The following is a 24,820-nucleotide window of genomic DNA, read 5'->3' on the forward strand; positions in this document are numbered from 1 at the left end:
GTTTCAAGCTGCTTCCTGTTGGCTGTTTGGAGTTTCCATTTTCTAAACTATAACATTTTGAACGTTCTTCAGCTCTGGACTGATTATGAAACACTGAATGATTTCAAGCACAGACTTTGTCTAATAAACTTAAAACTTTAATTCTTTACACAGATTGGTGAGCTGTGGTCTATCAGAGATCAGCTGTGATTATCTGGCAGCAGCACTGAAGTCCAACCCCTCCCATCTGAGAGAGCTGGACCTGAGGTTGAACAACAAGCTGCAGGATTCAAGAGTGAAGCAGCTGTGTGGTTTTCTGGAGAGTCCAGGATGTGGACTTGAAACTCTGAGGTCAGTCACCATGTTTTAGTTGTGGTGAGATGAATATGATGTGAAAGTTGTGCTGACACTAAACTGCAGACATCAGGCTGATATTATACTGATCTACACTGAGGAGCTTCATGGTAAAGTCTGTTTTCTTCTTTTCTGAGTTAGTCCATTGACTATAGCAGAAAAATGTTCACATTTCAAGCACTGATACTCAATGCATGGCCGTGGCCCTCCACAGGGCGCCAACCGGCCTACCGAGCTTTCCTAATTCAGAATGAGGGGACCCTGATTAACTGTGTACCGTTCTTCCTCACAGTTCTAGGAATCAGACACAACAATGAATAATCCACAGTGGACTTTCTTTAGCAGGTCAAAGGTCACGACACACAGCAATCTGTGAAAGTGAAAGAGATTGGAGCAGGAATCATTGCACATTTGCAAACTGACACTGCTGCATGGCATGCTGGGCAATAGTAATGTTAAACTGGGACTTGTCTCTGCTGAAGTTTGTGTTGATCATTATAAATTGGAGATAAGGAGCTAACTAATGTGCAATCAAAATTTGTCCGTGAGTTGGGTTTCCTTCTATCCACCTCAGTGTGTTGAGGAAGCTGCCACCACTGCTCTGTGAAATAAATAAAGTTATCATTGGATCCCAAGGTTGTTCAACATCAGCAGGTTAACCTTCAGCAGATGGTTCAGCATGTCTCAGGGTAATTGTGTGATCACAGTCCACTACCTCTATCTGGTATGTTATTTACCAAATTGTTACGACCCCTTCTGCTAGGCGACAGGAGGAGAGTAACATACACAAGACCCACAGGAAAACTGAGTAAAGTAAAAGGTTTTATTGCAAACTTTAAACAGAAAACCGACAGGGTTGTTCAGCAGACGACTGGGCAAACAATTAACAAAAGGAAAAAAAAGTCAAGATGAAAAGCTAAGGGTTAACTAAGGCAGACCGGCATCACAAAGCTCTACTAAAACCAAGTTCAGCAGTATACCGAGTTTAACAGACAAAATGCAAAACTGAAAACAGTTCAAAAGTTCAAAAGCAAGGCAGAAGAGGAGGACACTGCATGTTAACTTCTGAGCAGCAGTCCCAATAGTGCTGCTTCTTCTTCCTCCAGTTTAACAGCAGCTTGCATCCATCGAAGATGCATTACTGCCACCCTCTGGTGTTACTTAGCCAGTCAACCACCTTTTCAAACGTGACCCCCCCCCCTTAATACCCATATCATTCTCCTGTGGTTACCATACCTTCTGCAGTTAATAAATACATGCTCAATTGTTTCCATAACACCACACCAATTACGTATCCCCGTTAAATGTTTCCCCATCCTAAAAAGAGTGTCATTCAGGTAACAATGCCCTGTTCTTATTCTACACGTAACAATCTCCTCCCTCCTGTTCATTCCTTTATTTCTTTTAACTTCTGCTGTATTTTGTACCCTATACAATTGTCTCCCTCTAGTTTTATTATCCCCCTTAAAGGCCACAACACTGTCTGGCTAAATTCCTATTCATAGACCTTAACTGCTCTTGCCCTCTCATCCCCCACCCATCCAAAGCTATTTTTAAATTCCTTACCTCTCTCCCAACAATTTTCCAACACCTTCTTAACAGGATGATTGTTGTTCTGACCTTTAAAATTAACCCAATAATTAGCCATCAACTGCTGCCTTCGAATATGCAGAGGCATTTCTCCAGCTTCCACCTGAAGAGCACATACTGGCGTTGTTTTAACCGCCCCCTAAACAAATCCTCAGTGCACGAGTTTGGATAGCATCCAGTTTCTTTAACCAAGTTTTAGCCGCTGCCCCTATTTATCTAATTAACCTGACATAGATACTTTTGAGAGCTTCAAAACTGGTGCCCCATGTCAACCCTGCTAGACACCTCATGATATTAAGAACCTTTTTACATTTCTCCACAATGTGCTCTGTGAGTTTTCCAAGTTAACCTCCTATCAAAAGCTACTCCCAAAAAACAAAAGCTCTCCACCCTTTCTAACCCTTCCCCATACAAGAACAACTTTTTCCCTATTTTCCTATTCGTATAAAACACTACTTTAGATTTTCGATTGAGAAAACTAAAACCCCACTCCATTCCCCACTTTTCCACCTTATCTATCCCCTCTTGAAGCTTCTTAACGAGATGGTCACCATTCCTCCCCCTTACCCAAACTGCTCAGTCATCAGCAGAAAGTGATTTACCATAACTATCAGATAGCTCTTTAAAAATATCATTAAACATATCCAAAAACAATGTTGGACTTATTACACTACCCTGCAGGGTTCCATTTTCTGTTTTGTATGGTTCTGACAAATGTGACCCTATCTTAACTTGAATAGTTCTGCCGCATAAAAAAATCCTATATCCAATTAAACATCCATCCTTTTACTCCTACAGCATACAATTTAATCATTAGACCTGTCCCCATACTGCGAAGGATCTTCAGCCTTTTATACCCACAGGTGCACACAATCAGCCAGTGATTTCCTCTTGGAGTGTCATGGGATCTTCAGGCACCCAATCGTCTGCATGGTCTGGCACACTTCAATCTTCATAAAAGAGGGCTCACAGCCTAAGTAAGGCTCCATCCAAGTACAAAACTGAGGTTATTGTACTCGGCCCTGAAAATCTTAGAAATATGGTATCTAACCAGATTCTTAGTCTGGATGGCATTACCTTGGCCCTTAGTAACACTGTGAGGAACCTTGGAGTCATCTTTAAACAGGATATGTCCTTCAATGCACATATTAAACACATTTATGTAAGACTGCTTTCTTCCATTTGCATCGGCAAAAAAAAAAAGTTGCTTGTGCTTATGCTGGCCCGACATCAGCCAGCGCATAGTGGGAAAGGCATAGGCACCGAACGCTTTTCGATCACTCATTTGCTGGGAGTAAGGGCGCCCTCCGTTTGCGAGGTGTGCCTGCTGCTTGCGGCACAGGGAGGAGAGGGCTTGCTGCTGAAGTTAAAGTAAACTTTATTGTCATCTCCGCTACATACAGTCCAGTATATAGAGAGACGAGAGGACGAGGCTCCAGTTACAGCAGTGCAAGTAAACAAACAATAAATATAAGAAGAGTAAGAAAATAAATACACACTTTAGGACTTGGGGTAAAGGGATCAATAACAATTAAAAATTTATAATTTACAGTTTGGTGATTTAAAGTCTCACAAACAACCCATCCAAATGGGAGGGGAGCCCTGCTGCTTCCAAATAGAGCACATTTCATTCATAATGTTGTAAATCCAAACCCGTTATCTATTCATGATTTGAATCCTGGGTTGTGCGAAATCCCAGAAATAAACCCTAGACAAAGGAATCTGTGCACTAAGGAGTAGGTCTTTTAGGTTATGTTGTGGTGCTCTTTGGGTTGGGAGATGGGTGTTCATACTGGAGTGCAAAATTAAAACCAATGGAAGATGGACAAGAAAAGTTCAGCACAATATTAATTAGTCATGGGAGTCAGAGGGAGTGTTCGCCCAGGGCGCCAAGCAGGCTAGGACCGCCACTGATTGCATGTCTTAGTAACCTGAATCTGCTGAATAAATTTAACAGTGACATTAAAAACATGCTACGCTTAAGAGTTTGGGTGAAATTAGAAGGTGAAGTGTAGGAATCGGTTAAAAGCAACTAAAAGAGTTTAAATTCAAACGTGGTGAATGAAATCAATTAAACACAAAGTATAACGAGGACGTTAAAACATACAAAGAGCTGAAGAACACAGGAAGAAAAAAACCTACACAGTAAATCAGAGTCTGTTAAGAATTATTATTGAGTGAAACTCACAGGAAGTTATGTCAGTGCGAATGTTGGCTCCACCAATCAGAGGTGGTGTGGCAGTAATTTAGTGTGGTGCATTAAAGGTTCCATCAGAGAGCTGCTCACTCATGTTCAGCAGTCTGCCCTGAGATGTCAACACCAACAGCTCCTTTTACAAATCACTGATCCCTTTGCGCTCCAACCAGGAGAGATGAGGTCATCACAGCATCATCAAAAAAACACGATCAATCTCCAGGCCCTGATGGCTGCCAGCTGACTGGTAGAAACTGTGTCTGGATGACATGATCGGCCTTTAACCTCAGTTTGTAATCGAGGTTTGAAGGATGGGGTTCTGTGAGACTCCTTTCACTATGGACTTGTGTGCTTAAAAAACGCTTCCTTAAAGAAAACTCAGCTGAATATTTTAAACTGATGTACACTTCCACCTTATTTAAATCACCAACATCCACCAACACACATTCAGTAAACAAACTGACAGATGATTTTCTATCCAAAATCTTAGACATGATGGATAAGATTGTACCATTCAAGGTTAAAACTGTCTCTAGTAAAAAGAAGTCTCTGTGGAGAAGTGATCCACTGGTATGTAATGAAAAAAGAGTGCCGGCGTGCTGAGAGAAAATGTCGGGAAACTCGACTCCAGGTTCACTGCGAGATATATAAAGAGAGACTGAATAAGTATCAAGTAGCCCTGAAGGATGCAAGGGAGAGATTATTCATAGAAACAACAATAATGCTAGGACATTATTTGCTACAGTGGAGAGATTAACTACTCCTCCAGTGGTAATAGCCCCTGAACTAAGCTCCACCAGGGCCTGCAATGAATTTGCCAGCTTCTTTATTGAAAAGCTCTTGAAAATCAGAAGGTCAATTGGCACATTAGTTTCAACCCCAATAAATGGTAAATGGCCTGTATTTCTATAGCGCTTTTCTAGTCCCTAAGAACCCCAAAGCGCTTTACATAACCAGTCATCCACCCATTCACACACTGGTGATGGCAAGCTACATTGTAGCCCAATTAGCACTTATGTAGAAAAAATGACTCACTTTCAAACAATAAATCAATCAAGCCTCGCTAAAATTATTGAGAATCTGCCACCTGCTGCTTGGATATATTACCGACAGGTTTTCTTAAAAAGGTCCTCCCAGCCATCAGGGAGGATCTGATCCAAATAGTTAACGCATCCCTCCTATCAGGTGTCTTTCCCAAAGCCTTAAAAACAGCAGTTATCAAACCAATATTAAAGAAAAAAGAACCTAGACAGCACATTAATGCAAAACTACAGACCAATCTCTAATCTTCCATTTATTGGTAAAATTATTGAAAAAGCTGTTTTACAGCCGTTAAACAGCTTTCTCACAATGAACAACCGCTTTGATATTTATCAGTCTGGTTTTCGTAGGCACCACAGCACCGAGACAGCCCTTGTCAAAGTGTTTAATGACATCCGTATAAATACTGACCGTGGGAAATCCACAGTATTGGTACTACTGGACCTTAGTGCAGCGTTTGACACCGTTGATCATGATATATTACTGGAACGTCTAGAGAGCTGGGCCGGACTCTCTGGTACAGCCCTCAACTGGTTCAAGTCCTACCTTAAGAACAGGAACTTCTATGTGTCAATTAGCCAATTTTCATCACAAAATATAGAAATCACATGCGGGTTCCCCCAGGGTTCCATCCTAGGGCCCCTCTTATTTAGCATTTACATGCTCCCGTTAAGCCAGATTATAACCACCAATAATATTATGCACAATTATGCAGACGATACTTAACTTTATATCTCAATGTCACCAGGTGATGTTGAACCTATCCAAACTTAATAAATGCATTGAGCAAATTAATTACTGGATGTCTCATAATTTCCTTCAACTGAACAATAACAAAACTGAAGTACTTATCTTTGGACCCAAAAAAGATCGATTAAATATCAGTAATCAGCTCAAACTGGTCCAACTAGAAACTACCGACCAGGCCAGAAATTTAGGTGTAATAATGGACTCAGACCTGAACCTCCAGGGCCACATAAAAGTTATAACAAAGTCAGCCTTCTATCACCTGAGGAACATTTCTAGGATTAAAGGACTTACGACACAAGGAGACCTAGAAAAACTCATGCATGCATTTATCTCTAGCCGCCTTGATTACTGTAACACAGTTTTACCCAAAAAATCAATTAGACAACTGCAGCTGATTCAGAACGCTGCTGCTCGTGTTCTCACTAGAACCAAGAAAATAGAGCACATTACTCTAGTTTTAAAGTCATTACACTGGCTCCCTGTAGCTCAGAGAATAGACTTTAAAGTGCTTTTATTAGTTTATAAATCCTTGAATGGGTTAGCACCAGAGTGCATTAGGATTCTGCTATCATGGTACAAACCATCCAGATCAGTTAGGTCCTCCAGCTCTCCTCTATCAACCGTCCCTAGAACCAGAACTAAACATGGAGAAGCAGCTTTTAGTTTCTATGCTCCTCACATCTGGAATACACTATCAGGAGAATGCAAAGCTGCAGAGACACTGAACTCTTTTAAGTCTAAAATTAAAACTTACTTATTTAGACTTGCTTATGAGTAACTGATCCTATTATGGCTCTCTATTTGTAAATGCTTTCTTGTAAATGTTTTCTTGTATTTTACTTTTATAGTGTTTGTTTTATCTTTTGTGTTTTATTTTAATCACGCAAAGCACCTTTAATTGCCTTGTGCTGAAAGTGTGCTATACAAATAAAATTGCCTTACCTTGCCTTGCCTTCCCTTAAGATAGGAAAAAAGTAGTAAACATGATTTAAATTCCTATATTATAGTAGACTGAATTATGGATCAACTTGTGTAATGAGGGGTCTCCAGATGTGACACAGACTGTGGACAGAGAGATCACTGACAGCAGTAATACCTCAGATATATTCCATCAGGGCCAAATTAGCAGCACAGAGGGAGTGTGGATCGGCCCTGATCTCAGTACCGCTGAAATTAACATCCAGGTTAAAGATGACATGAAAGTTTGGGGTCTCTGGATCAATGGGAAATACTGCTGTGAGTCAAACAGGTCCAAGAAGGAAAGTGAAGGGAAAGACGAAGTCTGGAGATGAGTGAACAAAAACCCTGATTGAGAAGCTGGTGTGAAGATTGTTCAAAGTCACACTGTGTCCAGACTACATTCTTATCAGCTGTTTCATGTGTTTGAGTGAATCTGTGACTGAACTGTAATAGTGTTCAAAAGTAAATGTGAGGAGGAAATAAATGAAAACAAAGTGTGATTAATGATGAAGAATGAGAAGAAGCTGAGACTCAGCTGTCATGCTGCTAATGTTTCTCAGGACCTGCTGTACATGTTGCATTTACAGTAAAGAAACTGGAAATCCGTGTGGAGCTGAGCCCGGGGATTTCTGAGGATCAGCAATAATCTCATGCAGCATAAACTCAACCATGTTTTAATATGTGTTGATATAGATGTGACTGGATCATATTCTGACTTTAGATATCCAAATATGGCTGACTTTAAACAACAGGATTATCTTGCTGATTAAAGTCCTTTAAGATGGCGCCGGTGAGATCAGCTGCCGTGCTGGATGCTCTGCCCCAACTTTTTCACTTTTTTTCTTTTTTTTCGTCACTTTTTGCTATATCTGCCATAATCTTGCATGGGCATCATGCAAAACACACAAATTCGCTACAGTAGAGACACCCTGGTTTCTATTGGTCTACAATACACGAACATTTCACCATGGAGAGAGAACAAAGGACGCAACCCTAAGCGACGGCCTCGAGGGAAACGAGCCGGCATCAGGAACAGGCTACAGGCTCGCGCACACCGCGCACCCATGCCCAGTATCCTGCTAGCCAATGTTCAATCCATCGAGAACAAGCTTGATGACCTGCAGCCGGCGGGGTTCTTTTCGGTTTACCACATGGACAGGACAATGGAGTCGGGAAAGAAAAGATGTGGTGGAGTGTGTTTGATGGTGAACAACAGATGGTGCGACAGCACAAACATCTCCCCACTCACATGCTCTTGCTCGCCCAATCTGGAACTTTTGATCGTTAAATGTCGCCCTTTCTATCTCCCTCGGGAATTCACTGCGGTCATTGCCTGCACTGTTTACATTCCACCTCACGCGGACTCGGACACTGCCTTATGTGAGCTGCATGAGGCTCTCACACATCAACAAACACTTCACCAAGATACCGCACTCATTGTTATGTGAGATTTTAACAGAGTAAATCTCAAACAGACATTTCACAACCTTCACCAGACATCAACTGCCCCACCCGGGGCACTAGGACATTAGACCACTGCTACACCCCATTCAAGAACTGTTACAAGGCTCAGCCCCTGCCGGCATTTAGAAAATCGGACCATGCCGCCATCTTCTTCATGCCTGCTTACAAACAAAGGCTAAAGCAGCAACCACCAATCAGGAGGGAAGTTGGTCGCTGGACGGACCAATCAGTGATCGCGCTGCAGGACGCACTGGATGACGCAGACTGGGACATGTTTCGGCGCAGCTCTGATGACATCAACATGTTTACAGAAGCGGTTATGGGATTCATCGGGAAACCAGCAGAAAGATCTATCATCCGAACGTTTCCCAACAAGAAGCCATGGGTGGATAAAAACATCCGCGATGCACTGAGATCACGCACCACTGCCTACAATGAAGGGCTCGTCTCCGGTAATATGGACCTATACAAGGCTGCGTCTTACAACGTGCGCAGTGCAGTCAGAAAGGCAAAGCGGAGCTACGGGGAAAAACTAGAGTCACAGCTACAACAGTGCGACTCTAGGAGCCTGTGGAAAGGACTGCGGACTATAACGGACTATAAACGACCAGCTTCTTCAATGATGAATGCCGACGCTTCCCTGGCTGATGAGCTGAACACGTTTTATGCTCGCTTCGACGCCGCAGCAATTAAAACAACAAACGGCTGCGCGCGCTCAGAGTGCACCAGTGAAGACATTGCATTCATCATCACAGAGCATGCCGTGAGGAACACCTTCAGGAGGGTGAACACCAGGAAGGCAGCAGGACCAGATGCAATCCCTGGCCGGGTCCTGAGAGCCTGCGCTGACCAGCTAGCACCGGTGTTCAGAGATCTTCAACCTCTCCCTGGCCCAAGCAGTGGTTCCCACGTGCTTCAAACAGTCCATCATTTTCCCTGTTCCAAAGAAACAACAGCCCGCTTACCACAATGACTACCGTCCAGTAGCACTGACTTCAATTGTAATGAAGTGTTTTGAAAGACTGATGAGAGATCACATCACTTCTTCACTACCGGACTAATCGTTCCACAGACGATGCCATATCTCACCTGCTCCACACATCCCTGAGTCACCTGGACATTGGCAGAGGGAGTTATGTTAGGATGCTGTTCGTGGACTACAGTTCAGCATTCAACACAATAATTCCCTCTAAGCTTTTCACCAAGTTGACGGCTCTAGGACTCAGCTCATCACTGTGTCAGTGGATCCTCAACTTCCTCACAGACAGACCCCAATCAGTGAGGGTGGGAAAACAAGTCTCCCCTTCTATCTCACTCAGCACTGGAGCGCCTCAGGGCTGTGTTTTAAGCCCCCTGCTGTACTCACTGTACACTTATGACTGTGTAGCCACATCAGACACCACCTCCATTGTCAAGTTTGCTGACGACACTGTTGTTGTAGGCCTGATCTCCGACAACATCGAGACGGCCTACCTGGAAGAGATTAGGAACCTGGAGAACTGGTGCCAGGAGAATAACCTCCTCCTAAACGTAAGCAAGACTAAGGAGCTGATCGTGGACTTCAGTATAAAGCAAGCGAGGAATTACAAGCCCCTCATCATCAGTGGCACGCCAGTGGAGAGAGTGGACAGTTTCCGATACCTGGGTGTCCACATCACTCAGGACCTGTCATGGTTTGGGAACAGCACCAAGCAGGACAGACGAGATCTGCAAAGAGTGGTGCGCTCAAGCCGAACGCATCATTCAATCAGAGCTCCCTGACCTGCTGTCCATCTACACAGAGCGGTGCAAGACCAAAGCTAGGAAGATTATGATGGACCCCTCTCATCCCAACAATGGACTCTTCTCACTGTTGAGGTCTGGGAAGCGCTTCCGCTCCCTTAAGGCCAAAACAGAGAGAATGAGGAGGAGCTTCTTCCCCCAGGCTATTCGGGCCCTGAACCCAGTGTAGGACTGGACTCTCCCACACACATCACATCACCACAAGCTCTCTGGTTTTTCTTCATGCAAACTTCCTATAATTTATAATTTATAATCTCTTTCTGCTATTTTCACATTTTTACTGTAAATTTCTAAGTTAAATCTGTAAAATTTGTAATAACCTGTAAATTGTAAATACTGTAAAACCACTGTCATTTAATGGTCAGGCATTGCATTGCACAGTTACAAGCATTTCACCTCATGTCATACTGTGTATGGTTGTGTGTGTGTGTGACAAATAAAATTTGAAAATGATTCAATAACTTCCTGCTAATACACATCACTTCATCATATTTCCTCATAACCCTCTTTTGTTTGACCATTTGAATTTCCAATAAAAGACTCCACAGAGTTTGATGAAAAAAATGACAGTAGATGTTTGTGTGAAAGTGCTGGAAGAAAATTTGTGTGTGATGTTATTTCAGTGTTGCTCTGTGAACACCCGTGTGTACACCTGTGTGCATACCTGTGTGGATCAGCATGCTTGTATTCCAAAGGTTTCTCCATGTAACGATATGCTAGGGAGTGTGGGGAGCCATAGCCCCATCCACCAGGGTATGAAGCAGGTATGGAGGAGATCCAGGCCCCAGATATCCAGAGGCCCCAGAGTAAAAGGACCCGAGGAGGACCACCAAAAAGGGGGGGAACCGTGCAACCCTCCTGGGAAGAGCTGAGTAGAGCCCCAAATGAGAGGTCACCCAGCAGCTACTGAGCAGAGGCCAGAGGGGGTTGCAGTGGCGTGCCCGCGGGCTCCACCGGCAGCCAGCTGTGCCAGAGAGGACCGAGCTTCAGGCCCAGAGGCCTGAGGCCTGAGGGCATCCCACCCCCCGGAAGGGGCCCAGCCGGGCCACAGGCGCCAGGCCCCGCCAATCGGCCACCAGGAGTGAGCCGGTACATACATGAGCGCCCAGCCCCAGACGACAAGGACCACCAACACACCACCGTCTGTGGGCATCAGCCACCGGCAGGGAGTGTGATGAGGGGAGATAGGCCTCCGTACTTTGGAGGGCCTGAGATGTACCCAGAGAGGTTGAGTCTAAGACCCAACCTGACATATAGACACAGACGAACAGGCGCACGCGGACACAAACGTGCATTCCCACCCCCATATGCACAACCAAATACTCGGCACTCACCCAACGTGTAGACAGACACAAATAGACACTGCACAGACAGTCACACTCCCCAAACATACTCTATATCCCAGGTCCAGGTACCCCCGCCCTCAGAGGGGCAAGCCGCACCTAGACCCAGGAGATATAACCCTTCTTGCTGTGTGCTGTTCTAAAGTGCATTTAAAACTCAGGAGAGCATGGTACTTGCTTCCTCTCAGAGAGCAGCACAGCTCCTCCCAAAAACCCTTAGTGTCTAAATGCATTTAAAATTGAGGGTAGGGCACCAGCGCCAGAGGTGGGTTGGAATACACCGACCATCCTCTGGATGCTGTAAAACGTGCACACCCCCAAGGCCCTATATGTATGTGTTATGTGAGAGTGTGAGTAATGTGGATGTCTAGGTTGCAGAATAAAATTGAGGCACAGGCGGCCAGAAGGGGACAGAGGGGGAGTGCCTCCCCTGCACCCTGGTGACATACCTGCACCCCAAGCCCTGCGTGTGTGGGTGGGTGTGGTAGAGCGGGAATAGGGAGGCAGCTGAGGATGGGGAGGGAAGAAAGGGAGGGGCAAGCGGCCCCTCCCTGGGGTCAGCTCCCCCGCTGACCCCAGTAGGCACCCCCACACTCTGGAACCCACCAGGGCAAGGGGGCCCTGGCCCATCCGGACCGGGGCCCGCAGCAGCAGCACCGCCCAGCCCCACAGAGTCTGGAGCAGCCCACCTGACTCCACCCCAGAGAAAACTGCACCCACCCCATCATCCAATCATCTCCCAAACTACACAAGACAATAGACACCCAGGTTGAGTTCATTCTCCACCTCTCCTAAATCTCTCCCCCCACCTGCAGAGTAAGCTCCTGTAGTGAGGAGACCACCTGCAAAGATATAACAACCTCCCCACCAGTTAGAGAGCCCCCTAGTTGGGCCGATGAACCTGAGGTCCCCTGCCCTGGGGCTGAGCCCCCATGCACCCATGCAATCGTAAATATTATTAACCTTTCTCTAATAATCGACTATGTACCACAGGCCTTCAAGCTGGCAGTAGTTAAACCATTACTTAAAAAGCCTACTCTAGACCCAGCGGTCTTAGGTATTTATAGGCCAATCTCCCAGCTTCCTTAATATCAAAAATCCTTTAACGAATACTTGTGAAACAACTAACAGATCATCTGCAGAAGAATGGCTTATTTGAAGAGTTTCAGTCAGGTTTCAGAGCTCATCACAGCACAGAAACAGCTTTAGTGAAGGTTAAAAATGTCATTAGTAAAATCATTAGTAGAAATATATCTACCTTATAATTAAAATTGTGGGGAAAAAAACAACAGCCAGTTTCCTAACAAAAACATTTCTGCCCTGAACTGGAAGAAAAAACCCTGAGTAGAAGCTCACATCAAGACAATAGCTGCTTTCTCTGCTAACATGCTAACAGCACATTTTAGCTACTCACCCCCTCCCTCCTGTGCTGAATCATAGCATAAACGAATCACTTATTATTACTTATTGTTCCTAGAGTAAAAGTAGAATGGGAGGCAGAGCCTCCAGTTTTAAGAGCTCTCATCTATTGAATCAGCTTCCAGTTGGATACAGGAGACGGACATTATATCTACTTTTAAGATTAGGCTTTTTGCAAAAGCATTTAAGTTAGGGCTGGATCAGGTGACCCTGAATCTTCCCTTAGTTATGCTGCAATAGGTGTGGGCTGCTGGCAGATTCCCATGATGCGCTGTTTCTTCTTCAGTCACCTTTCTCTCCCACAATTTGTTAATAGACCTCTCTGCAGGGAATCATACTTGTTATTATTTCTGTGGCTCTCTTCCACCACATGTCTTTTGTCCTGTCTTCCTTCTTTTACACCAGCTGGTCACGGTAGATGGCCGCCCCTCCCTGAGCCTGGTTCTGCTGGAGATTTCTAGCTGTTAAAAGGGAGTTTTTCCTTCTTGCTGGCATCAAAGTACTTGCTCATAGGGGGTCATACAACTGTTTTTCTGTTTATGTAATATTTTAGGGTCTACCTTACAATATAAAGTGTTTTAAGCTGACTGTTTTTTGTGATTTGGCACTTAATAAATACGATTGAATAAACTGAATTATGAAACACTGAATGATTCCAAGCACTTTTTCTAATTAACTTACAGCCTTCATTCTTTATACAGATTGGGGAGTTGTGGTTTGTCAAATATCAGCTGTGATTATCTGGCAGCAGCACTGAAGTCCAACCCCTCCCATCTGAGAGAGCTGGACCTGAGTAACAACAGCCTGCAAGATTCAGGAGTGGAACAGCTTTGTGGTTTTCTGGAGAGTCCAGGATGTGGACTTGAAACTCTGAGGTCAGTCTCCATGTTTTAGTTGTGGTGAGATGAATATGATGGGAAAGTTGTGCTGACACTGAACTGCAGACATAAGGCTGATATTATACTGATTCACACTGAGGATCTTCATGGTAAAGACTTCTCTGGTTTAGTCCATTGACTGTAGCAGAAAAATGTTCACATTACAACCCTTAAAAGAAGAAAAATCCTCCACTGGATAATTAGCTGTATAACTCTACTACTCTCCATTCCACCTTAATCTTTGGTGGAATGGCACTGACACTGAAATAAAAACCAAAATGGCCATTTGCTTTACAAACAGCAGTCCAACATAAAACATACACACATCATACAAAACGCAGTCCGACATCCAAATCTCCGACACTGCCAGCATGAATCATGGGAAAAGGAAAGGAGTAACACTCTGATATTCAGGATTAGAATGACTTTCATAAACCAAACTGTGAAGATCAAAGCTGCATTCGATAGCTTACATGAATGAATGAGTGGACAAAAGTGGACAGAGATCATTTTCCCAACCTACAACCTTCTTTTTTCTTTCTTTGAAATTCTTAGGTGTTATGGTCCTGGGTCGGTGACCCAGTGTTTTTGTTTTTTGTACTTTATTTTTCATTTCATCATGGATTGTGACTATTGTGTTTTGGTTTCTTTCCTAGTGTTTCTAGCTACCTAGTTTTGTGGTACTTCCTGAGTTCAGATTTTTAGGTTTTGTTATTTGGTTTCCGAGTGTAAATTCTGTGCTCCCTCTGTTCTGTGTCTTCCTTGCCTGTGTATCCTTTCTAGTGTAGTCAGGTCTCTGTGTAAAGCCCGCGTCTCTGAGTCTGCGTCTTCACGTATGTTTCCTGTTTTATTGTGAAAGACTGTCTTATGTCAAGGTGTTCAGTTTGCGTTTCCTCTGTCTCGTCTTGTCAATCAGAATCAGCTGTGCCTCCCTCCTGTGTGTCGTTTCCTCGTTCCCATCAGTGTATTTATAGTGTGTGTTCTCTCATGTTTGTCACTGGTCCATCTGTGTTTCTTCCCTGCGCTTTCTACTGGAGTCTTCCGTTCAGGTTAGTTTTGTTAGTCATTCCGAGTTTAGGTTAATTTAGGTTTTGTTTTACTTGCTGTGTTTTTGTTTGTGCCACCAGAGTGTAAATAAAGCTCACTCACATCCAAGCCGGCGTCTGGTTCCCCTCTCACACTCACCACACGTCTGCCACCATCACATTCATCTTTTGTCCTTGTTCTGCATCCCCATCATGGACTTCACTCCTTTCCAAGCCAGCCTCGAGTGTCCTTTAATCAGCTCCTCCTCTGCTTACTTTATCTCTCTTCGAACAAGTTTATATGTCTCAGTCTTTTTCTTATCTCCCTCATAACAAGAAAGCTTCTTCTGACTGAGAACATGTTTGAGTGCTTTACTAGTCACTGGGGAAAATTGTTCCTGTTTTCAAAGTAATCCTCATTTTTCCCATGTGCTCAGTTTGAGCTCTCTTCAATACTGTGATCTGATAGATCCAGAGGGGCCATCACATTTAAAAGCTCCACTAACGGAGCCACAACACATCCAATACTTAGTTTGTCATGTTGAACAAACTGGAAGAAATGATTCAAGGACTTAGTCACAGAACAGAGATTAAGATCTCCAAAATCAAACTGGCTGCATCAGGGCATGTAGTTAGTCTGAAAATTCTGCAGAGTTTCCTGTTTGAACCGACTTCATGTTGGCTTCAGCTCTTTGGAGTTTCCATTTCCTAAACTTCTACATTCTGAACCTTCTCAGCTCTGAACAGATTATGAAACACTGAACGATTTCAAGCACACACTTGTCTAATAAACGTATATCTTTAATTCTTTATACAGATTGTGGCGCTGTGGTTTGTCAGAGATCAGCTGTGATTATCTGGCAGCATCGCTGAAGTCCAACCCCTCCTATCTGAGAGAGCTGGACCTGAGTAACAACAACATGCAGGATTCAGGAGTGAAGAAGCTGTGTGGTTTTCTGGAGAGTCTAGGATGTGGACTTGGAACTCTGAGGTCAGTCACCATGTTTTAGTTGTTATGAGATGAATATGACGTAAAAGTTTTGCTGACTGCAGACATAAGGCTGATATTATATTGATTCACAATGAGGATCTTCTGTTCTGCTTTCTACTTCTTTGGGTTAGTCCATTGACTGTAGCAGAAAAATGTTCAATTTCAAGCAGTGATACTCAACGTATGGCCTGCGGCCCTCCACAAGGTCCCAACTGGGCTACCGAGCTTTCCTAATTCAGATTAACTGGGTACTGTTCTTCCTCACAGTTCTAAGTATCAGACACAACAATGAATATTCCGCAGTTTACTTTCTTAAGCAGGTCAAAAGTCATGGCACACAACAATTTAGAATAGAATAAATAATAGAATAAAATTAGGTATTGCACCGTGGTGGTGGTGTTGTGTAGTCTGTTAATGGAGTGCATGTGAGAGTTCAGAGTGGTTGTGGCTTTTGGGAAGAAACTATTTTTGAATCTGTCTATGTGCTCATGCATCTGTAGCCAGGTTGAACAGGTCAGAACCAGGTTGGGAGCTATCCTAGATGATGTTTGTAGCTCTGCTGAGGAAGTGGGAGGAATAGATGTCCAACAGGGAGGAGAGAGGACAGCCAATGATCTTCTGTGGTGTCTTGACTACTCTGTAAAGCCTCTCCCTGTCTGCCATGATGCGCTTCCTGAGGACCCTCAGCCAACTTTACAACTTTTAAAAGCAAAGCCATGTGATTCCTTGAATAAAAAACACTACTTTTTTTCAAGTCTTGTTCGTGTTTTTATGATAAATGCACAACTTTAATGTGAAAAATTATGAGTTTTTTCTCATGATGTGGTTATTTGAAGCTGCTTCCTGTTGGCTTCAGCTGTTTGCAATTTCCATTTTCTAAACTTCTACATTCTGAACCTTCTTCAGCTCTGAACAGATTATGAAACACTGAATCATTCCAAGAACACACTTTGTCTAATAAGCGTACATCTTTCATTCTTTATACAGATTGAAGGACTGTGGTTTGTCAGAGATCAGCTGTGATTATCTGGTAGCAGCGCTGAAGTCCAACCCTTCCCATCTGAGAGAGCTGGACATGAGTGGAAACTACAACCTGCAGGAACGAGATGTGAAGCAGCTGTGTGAGCTTAAAGAGAGTCCAGACTGCAGACTGGAGGTGCTGTGGTCAGTAGAGTGTTGGAGTGAGTGGGTAGTGCTGTCAGCAGTATTGTACTAAACACAGTCAGCATGAAACAAAGATCCAGTGTTTCCTGTAAAGCTGCAGCTTCTCAGTGAAGCTGTGAGAGGAGAATGGTGATAAGCTTCAGGATTGGACACAAACACTTCCTGTTTCTGCCTGACCTTCCTACCTCTATGGTCACTTTATAGTAACGGCTCACATGCTCTGATCAAACACTGTCAACAGCCAATCAGCTCTCTGAAAAAAAGCAGCATGCAGACCAATGACTGCATTCATTTCCAAGTTTAAAGCAGTGAATAACATAATCTGTAGGTGAGGAAGAATTTAGTTAGACCAGATTTTTGGACGGAATTCCTTCAGTGAACAGCAGGAACCATTACATCTGGATTGTTGGGGTTGTTTGGGGGTTTCCTAAAGAGCTAAGAGTGGACAGACCGAGGTTATTCTAATGAATGAAAGTCCAAACTAAGACTAGGAGTGAAAAACATTTTCATGAACTTAAACACTTGTTTATATCCTCTGCTCTTCCTTCTTCTCTCTGCAGGTGGAGGTCATGGTAAACAGGATGGTGTGTGTGCTGAGAGAGGATGAGCTGTGTCCTGGTGATCCAGAGAGGTTGAAGCAGCAGTGTAGAGATGCTTGTGTGTAGAGACGCTCTGAATGGGCCATGTTACTGTGAGGTGGAGAGGAGAGGAAAGCTTCATCCAGCAGTAACTAACAGAGGAATGTAAAGAAGTGCAGATGATTGTCAGTGCTGCAGACTGATGTGTGTATCTTTTTTGTGGTGAATTTCCACAAAGTGGTTGGCTCACCGTCTGTCACGACCATAATCTCATCCAAAATTTTCTGAAATATTTTGACCCTTACAAGCTTCAGCAATGAAGCAAAAATCACCTAATGCAACGCACGTATGTAAGTCCTGGACCAAATTCCATGCGGCATGTTGACTCCTATGACAAACTGAAGCCTTTTGGAATCTGTATAAATGGAGCCATTGATGGCTTTTTGAGAGTTATAATTTGTCTTCATGCCTGTTCAACAAACAGTGATGCCAAAATCAACACACATGCACACACACAATGACTGATTAAAAGAATATAAACATGGTTACATAACCCAATGCCATTCAGACAAGTAAACAATATGAGCTGCTTGTCCAAAAAACATCCAGAAAAGCAGTCATTGTCTTTTAGTTCCTGGAGACGATTTTTCCAGTGCTGAGCATGATGTTGTCTCAGAGAGGCTAACCAGCCTTCAATACACTGATTCTGATTGCTGGACCCAGTAATAAAATAGTTTCTGGCTTTCCGATCCATAGTCCATCGCAAGAATGTTTGCATCTCTGCCATTATGACACTTTCTGTTCCCAAATCAGAGCGAATCCTAGTAGGTGTGCCCATCCTCCTTTCAACTTCTGCTATGAAATAGCCAGGAATTACAGAGAAAGAGAGACAGAGCGAGAATAAAAAGTTCGCTTTAACACCCACCATGCACATAAACCATGCTTATTATCATTGTGTTCAGGATATGAAAAAATGTATATTTCATGCATGCATATTAGGCAGTATAAAATCATAATGCCTAAAACAATTCAAGTTCAACAATTGCTTTAAATTTTCCACAATATCATGCATCTATCACTGTTCTTGTTGAGTATTTTTGATAAACTCCTCGACAGTCTTTGTGGATGTTCATGTTTTATAAACTGTCTGTGAGAAGCTGGAGGCATTTCTGCTCCACATCCACTGAGCAGCTGCTCACTGTCCTAAGGACACCAACACAGACATTTAAAAAAAAAAAAAAAAAAAAAAGACGTTGACCAGTGTTACAAAATAAACCTTTAGTGGACCAAAATTGGAAGTCCAAAATGAACTTTTAAAAGATATTACGCCGACGTGACTTTGCACAGTGCGAATGACATGTAAACATAATGATGTATCAATTGCAGAACACTCATATGAGGTCCGATGTCACATACACACTCCTAACTAACAAAGCTCTATGAGACTGATTTAAGACTTGTGTAATTACCGGGCGTCAGCACGTCAAAATTTTCCAAACTGCTGATGTTTTTTGTCTTTTTGGTGGTTCCATAATGTGCCTCCAATGGCCATGCATGCTTGTGTAGTTCCCAACATCACCTCCGATCTAGATCTTTGTCTTTTCAACAGCTCAAATCACATAATGAGGCAGTGATATCATTTCAAAGAAACAAGGCCTCATTTGTCTTTGGTCTATGGGTCTCTTTGGGCCTCAACACAGGCTTCATTTGGACACGCCCCCTGTGCTCAACACAGAAGATACATTTCATCATTACATTAATGCCACATGGAAAGCATTAGCTGAAGTTAATATAATATACTATAATGTATGTAGTTTGTACCTGTAAATCTAGGTAGTTGTGGTATTGCATGTGTTGGATGCACATTTGCTGGCTTGGAACCAGCTGTAAAAATGCATCATGTTGACTTTGCTCTTAACTGGTCTTATCATTAAGAGGCGCTGTTTGTATTAGCTCCTGTGAAAGCTGTAACAGTGACAGACTTGGTTAAATTAAGCTGTATAAGTCATTTAGATTCTTGCAATTACACAGTGGTTTATTTGGCTTCATGAACAAACGTGATCAGATTATAGAGCTCATATGGAATCATGACACAAACATGGTTTTACCTGCTTTTAGTGACAGGCTTTGTAATTCAAGCTGAGGATACAATGGTGTGATACAAAGATTTACAGCACATGAAGCAGAAACATTAAAACCATCACCATATCTGAACTAAATAAAACAAATATCCTGCTACAGTTTAATAATGAACCAATCCAGCAACAATGAAGGAAGAAACCAAGATGTTCCTGACTCTGGTAAAGGAGAGGAAATGAAACACAGACTGCTCTCTGCAAATATCTAACCTGCAGGTAAAAATCTGTTGGTCATTTTTCTCCCATTTCAAACCCGAGACTGTAAACACTGAGCAGAAACACAGAGTTCACCCCAGAAAATCTACATGTGCAGCTAAGAAGTGACTTTAGGTTTAAACTTTAGTGTTTTATACAAATAAAATTAAATGTCTCATTTTTCCTCTGACTGACCCACTCGTGCTGCCCTCCTGTGGTCATGGCTGCAGACATGTCACAGTCTTCAGTCCTTCCCCCTGAAGCCCACCTCTCAAAGCACACTAGGTTGTCATTGACCCAGAACCATAAACCCAGAGTGCAGGAGTAGCGCAGTCCCAGCCACACGAAAGGAGTCGAGGCATTTTGGCTCTTTCCTGGACCCATTGCTGCTCATCAGGGTTGCTGATTGAAACCAGTTCATTGTAGTTTTCTCTGCAGTAATTCAAGGCTTCCTCCCAGGTTTTGTTTTCCCTGATCAAAATCAGTTTTTCTGCCATAAAATCAGAGAAAACATTAAATCGGTCTCTGGATGTTTGGTCCAGTTTAAGGGGAAGAACAAAAGAAAACATTTCAAACATTTCAGTGATTCTTCAGACAAATCAGTCACTCTACAGTGAAATCTCTGTTCCAACTGTCAGCTAAACTTTTTCACCTGTGACAGAAGTTCAACATACATGCAGAAAAAAGTGGCCGAAGGTATATTACTGACCTAAATCCTCTGTGATTCCAGCAGTTCATCTATTGGACAAACAGCTGAGATAATCTGTGTAAACTCACCATCATAGCAGAAGAAAGGCTTTCTTTGGTCACATCCAGCAGAGCTCCAACTTCCTGATCTCTCTAACAGAGTCGTAGCACATTTCCTGTTGTTTAGTCCATCATTAAATGAGTCCATGTCCCAGTATCTGAAAGATAAGTTACTCCCATCTGTCCACCTCCAGCTGTCTCTGAACAGGCCGATCCACAAGTTCACCATAGAGCCTGTAGACTTCTGCAGCTTCTTAAACTCTTCACTGTATATCTGATTGAGTCCACTGGCCAGGTCGGTGTGATGCTGTCTGCAGTAGCTCTGAGCCTGAGTCCAGGTCACAGACGTCTTATTCAAATGAAAGGTTTTGTTGTCTTTTATCGTTTCTGTCAAATCAACAGAAAAACACAAAAACATTTTTATCAACTAATTTGTTTCATTCTTCAAACTATCGCTTTCAAGAACATGTGATATAACACAGATTATAAACTAGATTATAACATTATTAAATATTGTATTATCATATTACAGTTAGAGATGGACCGATCCGATATTACGTATCGGTATCGGTCCGATACTGACCTAAATTACTGGATCGGATATCGGCGAGAAATAAAAAATGTAATCCGATCCATTAAATATCAAAAACGCACCTCACAAAACTTGTGACATGGCGTAACTCGGCTCATAACCGTAGCAAGTCCAAGCAGTGTGTATTTGTAGCCTGCTAGCAAACCGGCATTTCATCTCCGAGGAAGTTATCCCAGAGAGAAGTAAAGCAAGAGTGTAAGTTCATCTCTGAATGTTTGTAAAGCATTCCCATGTTAAGCTTAACAACCGATATATGGAGCGACTGCCTCTTCTCTCTCCCTCCGTCTCCTGCTGCTACTTCAATCGTGAAACTGCTTAATGATCAGCTGATCGGCTTTTCTGTCGCGAGTCCGTCTCTCTTCTTTGTTTTTGGCCCACTTTGCACCACAAAGAGGAAACCAGTGGCTGAACAACAGCAGCACGTTTAAGCTTGATAAGCTGTTGTTAGAATTTATTTAATATTACTTTCTACACCAGGATCTTTTTCTATGCAGCTGACGGCTGTAACTGTGCAGGGGCGGATCTAGCAAAGTTTAGCCAGGGGGGCCGATAGGGCATGAACAGGGAGAAGGGGGCACAAAGACATACTTTTCTTTCTTATTCTCATTTAAAATATCTAGCTTTTAATTATTCAATAATTATCTGAATCTTACACCCAAAGTTTTAATCTGATGTAAAATGTATAGAAGTCCATTACTGTATATAGTAACTGTTAAGTCTAATATACCCTAGTAAGCTGTAGTACTTTTTCCTTTGGGAGGGTACCATCTGTGAATTCTGCAATTCTGTTGAAAAAAGATGTTGAATCTATTTAATTATTCTTGAAAAATAATTTATTTCTGTGCATTTTTTTTCACCCTGCATAAAATTTAAGTTGATTACATCGATTAAGCATCATGAGGAAGAGGGTAGGGGGTGGTTCCCTATTTTCTTTTGCTGGGAGTTTGCAACCCTATTAGTTAGGTTGCTTAATATTTCTGCTAAGTACTCTTTAAAATGGAGGATGGAGCAGGTTTAAGTTTATTAGACTGATCAGTGTTGCTGAACTATGAAATATTTTGGGTGCAGTGTGTTTTTTTACATACAGGTATAACAGAATAGCTTTAGTGTTGTTGTTTATTTAAGCTTGAGTATGAACTTACACAAAATGCAGCAAGATATTAAAAAAAATGTTTTATTGATTAAAAAACACACTATATCGGATTCATATCGGTATCGGCAGATATCCAAATTTATGATATCGGTATCGGACATAAAAAAAAAGTGGTATCGTGCCATCTCTAATTACTGTTCACATATTCTCACCGTCATAGCAGAAGAACTGAAATGTGTCACTACATGGAACATCTGCCCACTTGTCTCCTGTCATCACACAGTTCTCAGGGTATTCTCCATTATTTGGCTCTCCATCTCTCCAACAGGTCTTATTTTCAGTGTATTCCTCCCCCGGCAGAGACCAGTGCCACGTCCTGTTGTCTCTTCCTGGCTCGCTGTACAGTCCAATCCAGGCTTGTGTTTGACTCTGTGCAGAGTCTTGAAGTCTGCTCATGTCTGTCAGGTCAAACACTTTGGCCAGGTCTGTGTAGTTCTCTCTGCAGTATGCCCGTGCTTCATCCCAGCTCATCTCTTCTTTAATAAAGTGGTACTCATACAGCTGACATGTGATGAAGACACACTGACCTAAAACAGAAGAAATACTGTTGAATATCTGCTGATACAAGCAGGAAACTCATGTTCCCATCAAACTGTCCAGTTTACAGGTGAATCCTTGATTTTCTCAGTCAGAGTTCATTTGTTTAATGAGTCCTGATCAAACTAAAGGATTTTAGGTGGAAACAATCAGGAGCCCTGGTAAAATGATCACTCACCCATCAGAAGAAGCAGAAACAGACTCCACTGCATCGTCGCTCTGTCACATGAAAATGACTTTTCTGTCATTTGGAGGAAACAACGAATCCAGCAGCTCTTCAGTGTTTGATGGACACGTCAGCACTTTATATTAAACACAAATATCTACTTTATCACACACTGATATAAGAAATATATGATTATTCTTAATAAATGATCATCTGTTTAAAATTGTCCATGAAGAAAGAAGCAATAGTTCAAATGTGGTCCACACAGCACCTCTGTACACAAACATGAAATGAGCCTGCAGGTTTGAAACTTACATCTGGTTCTTCTCTGGTGTTCATGCAGACAGCTGTGCAGTAAATAACCATCTGTACTAACACACACGCTCTTTGTACTCAGTATTTCAATATCAAGATACAAATCTCCCCCCTGACACAAAGACACAGTGTAGATATGAGTTATAAATCGACTTGTTTATGGAAAAAAGACATAAAGCACCTCACTGTAAGAGTTCATTTGTTTAATGAGTCCTTATCAAACTAAAGGATTTTAGGTGGAAACAATCAGGAGCCCTGGTAAAATGATCACTCACCCATCAGAAGAAGCAGAAACAGACTCCACTGCATCGTCGCTCTGTCACATGAAAATGACTTTTCTTTCATTTGGAGGAAACGATGAATCCAGCAGCTCATAATAAAAATATTTGACTCTTTAAATTTAACATAAAAAATATATTATTTTTTAAATAATCTTAAATTTTTATTCTACAAAATGTGCAACAATTTAATTTGTTTATTCTTTTTAGCTGATAGTCTGCGGGACCCAGGAAGACTGTATACCTGCATCTCTACCAGTTTCTGTGCATTACAGCCTCTTCTGTTCCATGTAAGAGGATTTTCTCTAAGGCAGGAGAAATTTTCTCCATGAAAACATGCAGACTTGGCCATTTTTACTTTACAAGTTCACAATCAATTCTACCTCCAGGTCTAAAATACGTATAAAAAATTTGACCTAATATACTATTTATAAACATACCTGTCCAGCTGTCCAGTGGTTAATTCCATAAGTACATGGAGGCAGGATCACAGAGTAGAAGCGTACTCCATAATGTGTTGTACATTATTATATTTATATTATATGTATTTTTCATCTATTGTATTTACCAGCATCACGGTGGCACAAGCAAAAAAAGACCACACCATGGCACATGTTTAAATAAGGAAAGGTTATTGATGACATTTATTTGTTAGAAAAATAAACGATTTTTTCACCCCAGAAAATTAATGTTCAAAGCAACACAATGGTAGCCCAATATCAGACAGAGTTGTGAACTCCACTCTGTATAGTGGGCATTCATAATGAAGAAGGTCATTTTATTTTGTAGCTTCAAGCTGTTCTTCATATTTTTGGCCACCAGATGTCACCAGAGAGGACTGTGCTGAAAAGCTTCGAGTAATGAACTGTTTTTCAGTACAAGCTTCAACGTTTGGCGTTATCACGACTATTAATACATAAGAACCCAGTAGCATTTCTACTTTGTTTATTCCTTATTTGAAAATGAATCTGCCAGACAGGCCTTTGCTTATTAACACAGAATTTAGTTCTTATTTGGATTTCCATAACACATGATCGTCATACATTTGCGGGATTGGTTTAACAACAAATTATTTGACAGCTTTGTTTTACATCACACAAACGTGCATGCTAAAAAAAAAATCCTGCTTTATATTAGAGGTATTTTCAACAACCTACTGCAGTTGCAGGAAACAGATCAGATTTCTG

At 42.3% G+C, this 24,820-nt stretch overlaps 1 protein-coding gene and 1 pseudogene across 3 annotated transcripts in view; one reads left to right on the plus strand and one right to left on the minus strand.

Annotated features, from left to right (window-relative positions):
- The window catches only part of LOC146389501 (ribonuclease inhibitor-like), a 35,927-nt gene extending 17,258 nt beyond the window's left edge, over positions 1-18,669 (plus strand). For both annotated transcript variants that reach the window (XM_084911475.1, XM_084911486.1), the window contains 5 exons: positions 154-330; positions 13,578-13,751; positions 15,597-15,770; positions 16,758-16,934; positions 17,495-18,669. In XM_084911475.1, coding sequence (XP_084767601.1) covers positions 154-330; positions 13,578-13,751; positions 15,597-15,770; positions 16,758-16,934; positions 17,495-17,510 — 718 coding nt within the window. In that variant the 3' untranslated portion in view covers positions 17,511-18,669. The remainder of the gene's footprint in view (positions 1-153; positions 331-13,577; positions 13,752-15,596; positions 15,771-16,757; positions 16,935-17,494) is intronic.
- Positions 18,670-19,604: 935 nt separating this feature from the next.
- LOC146389502 (C-type mannose receptor 2-like) lies at positions 19,605-23,375 on the minus strand (annotated as a pseudogene). The gene is made up of 4 exons (XR_014798597.1): positions 23,053-23,375; positions 22,490-22,864; positions 20,623-20,979; positions 19,605-20,335 (listed from the first exon to the last, which is right to left on the minus strand). The product of XR_014798597.1 is annotated as a C-type mannose receptor 2-like (transcript).
- Between the last annotated feature and the right edge of the window lie 1,445 nt (positions 23,376-24,820).

Source organism: Perissodus microlepis, chromosome 3 (genome assembly GCF_051167445.1).
Source record: "Perissodus microlepis isolate ML-2025 ecotype Zambia chromosome 3, ASM5116744v1, whole genome shotgun sequence".
NCBI lineage: Eukaryota > Metazoa > Chordata > Actinopteri > Cichliformes > Cichlidae > Perissodus > Perissodus microlepis.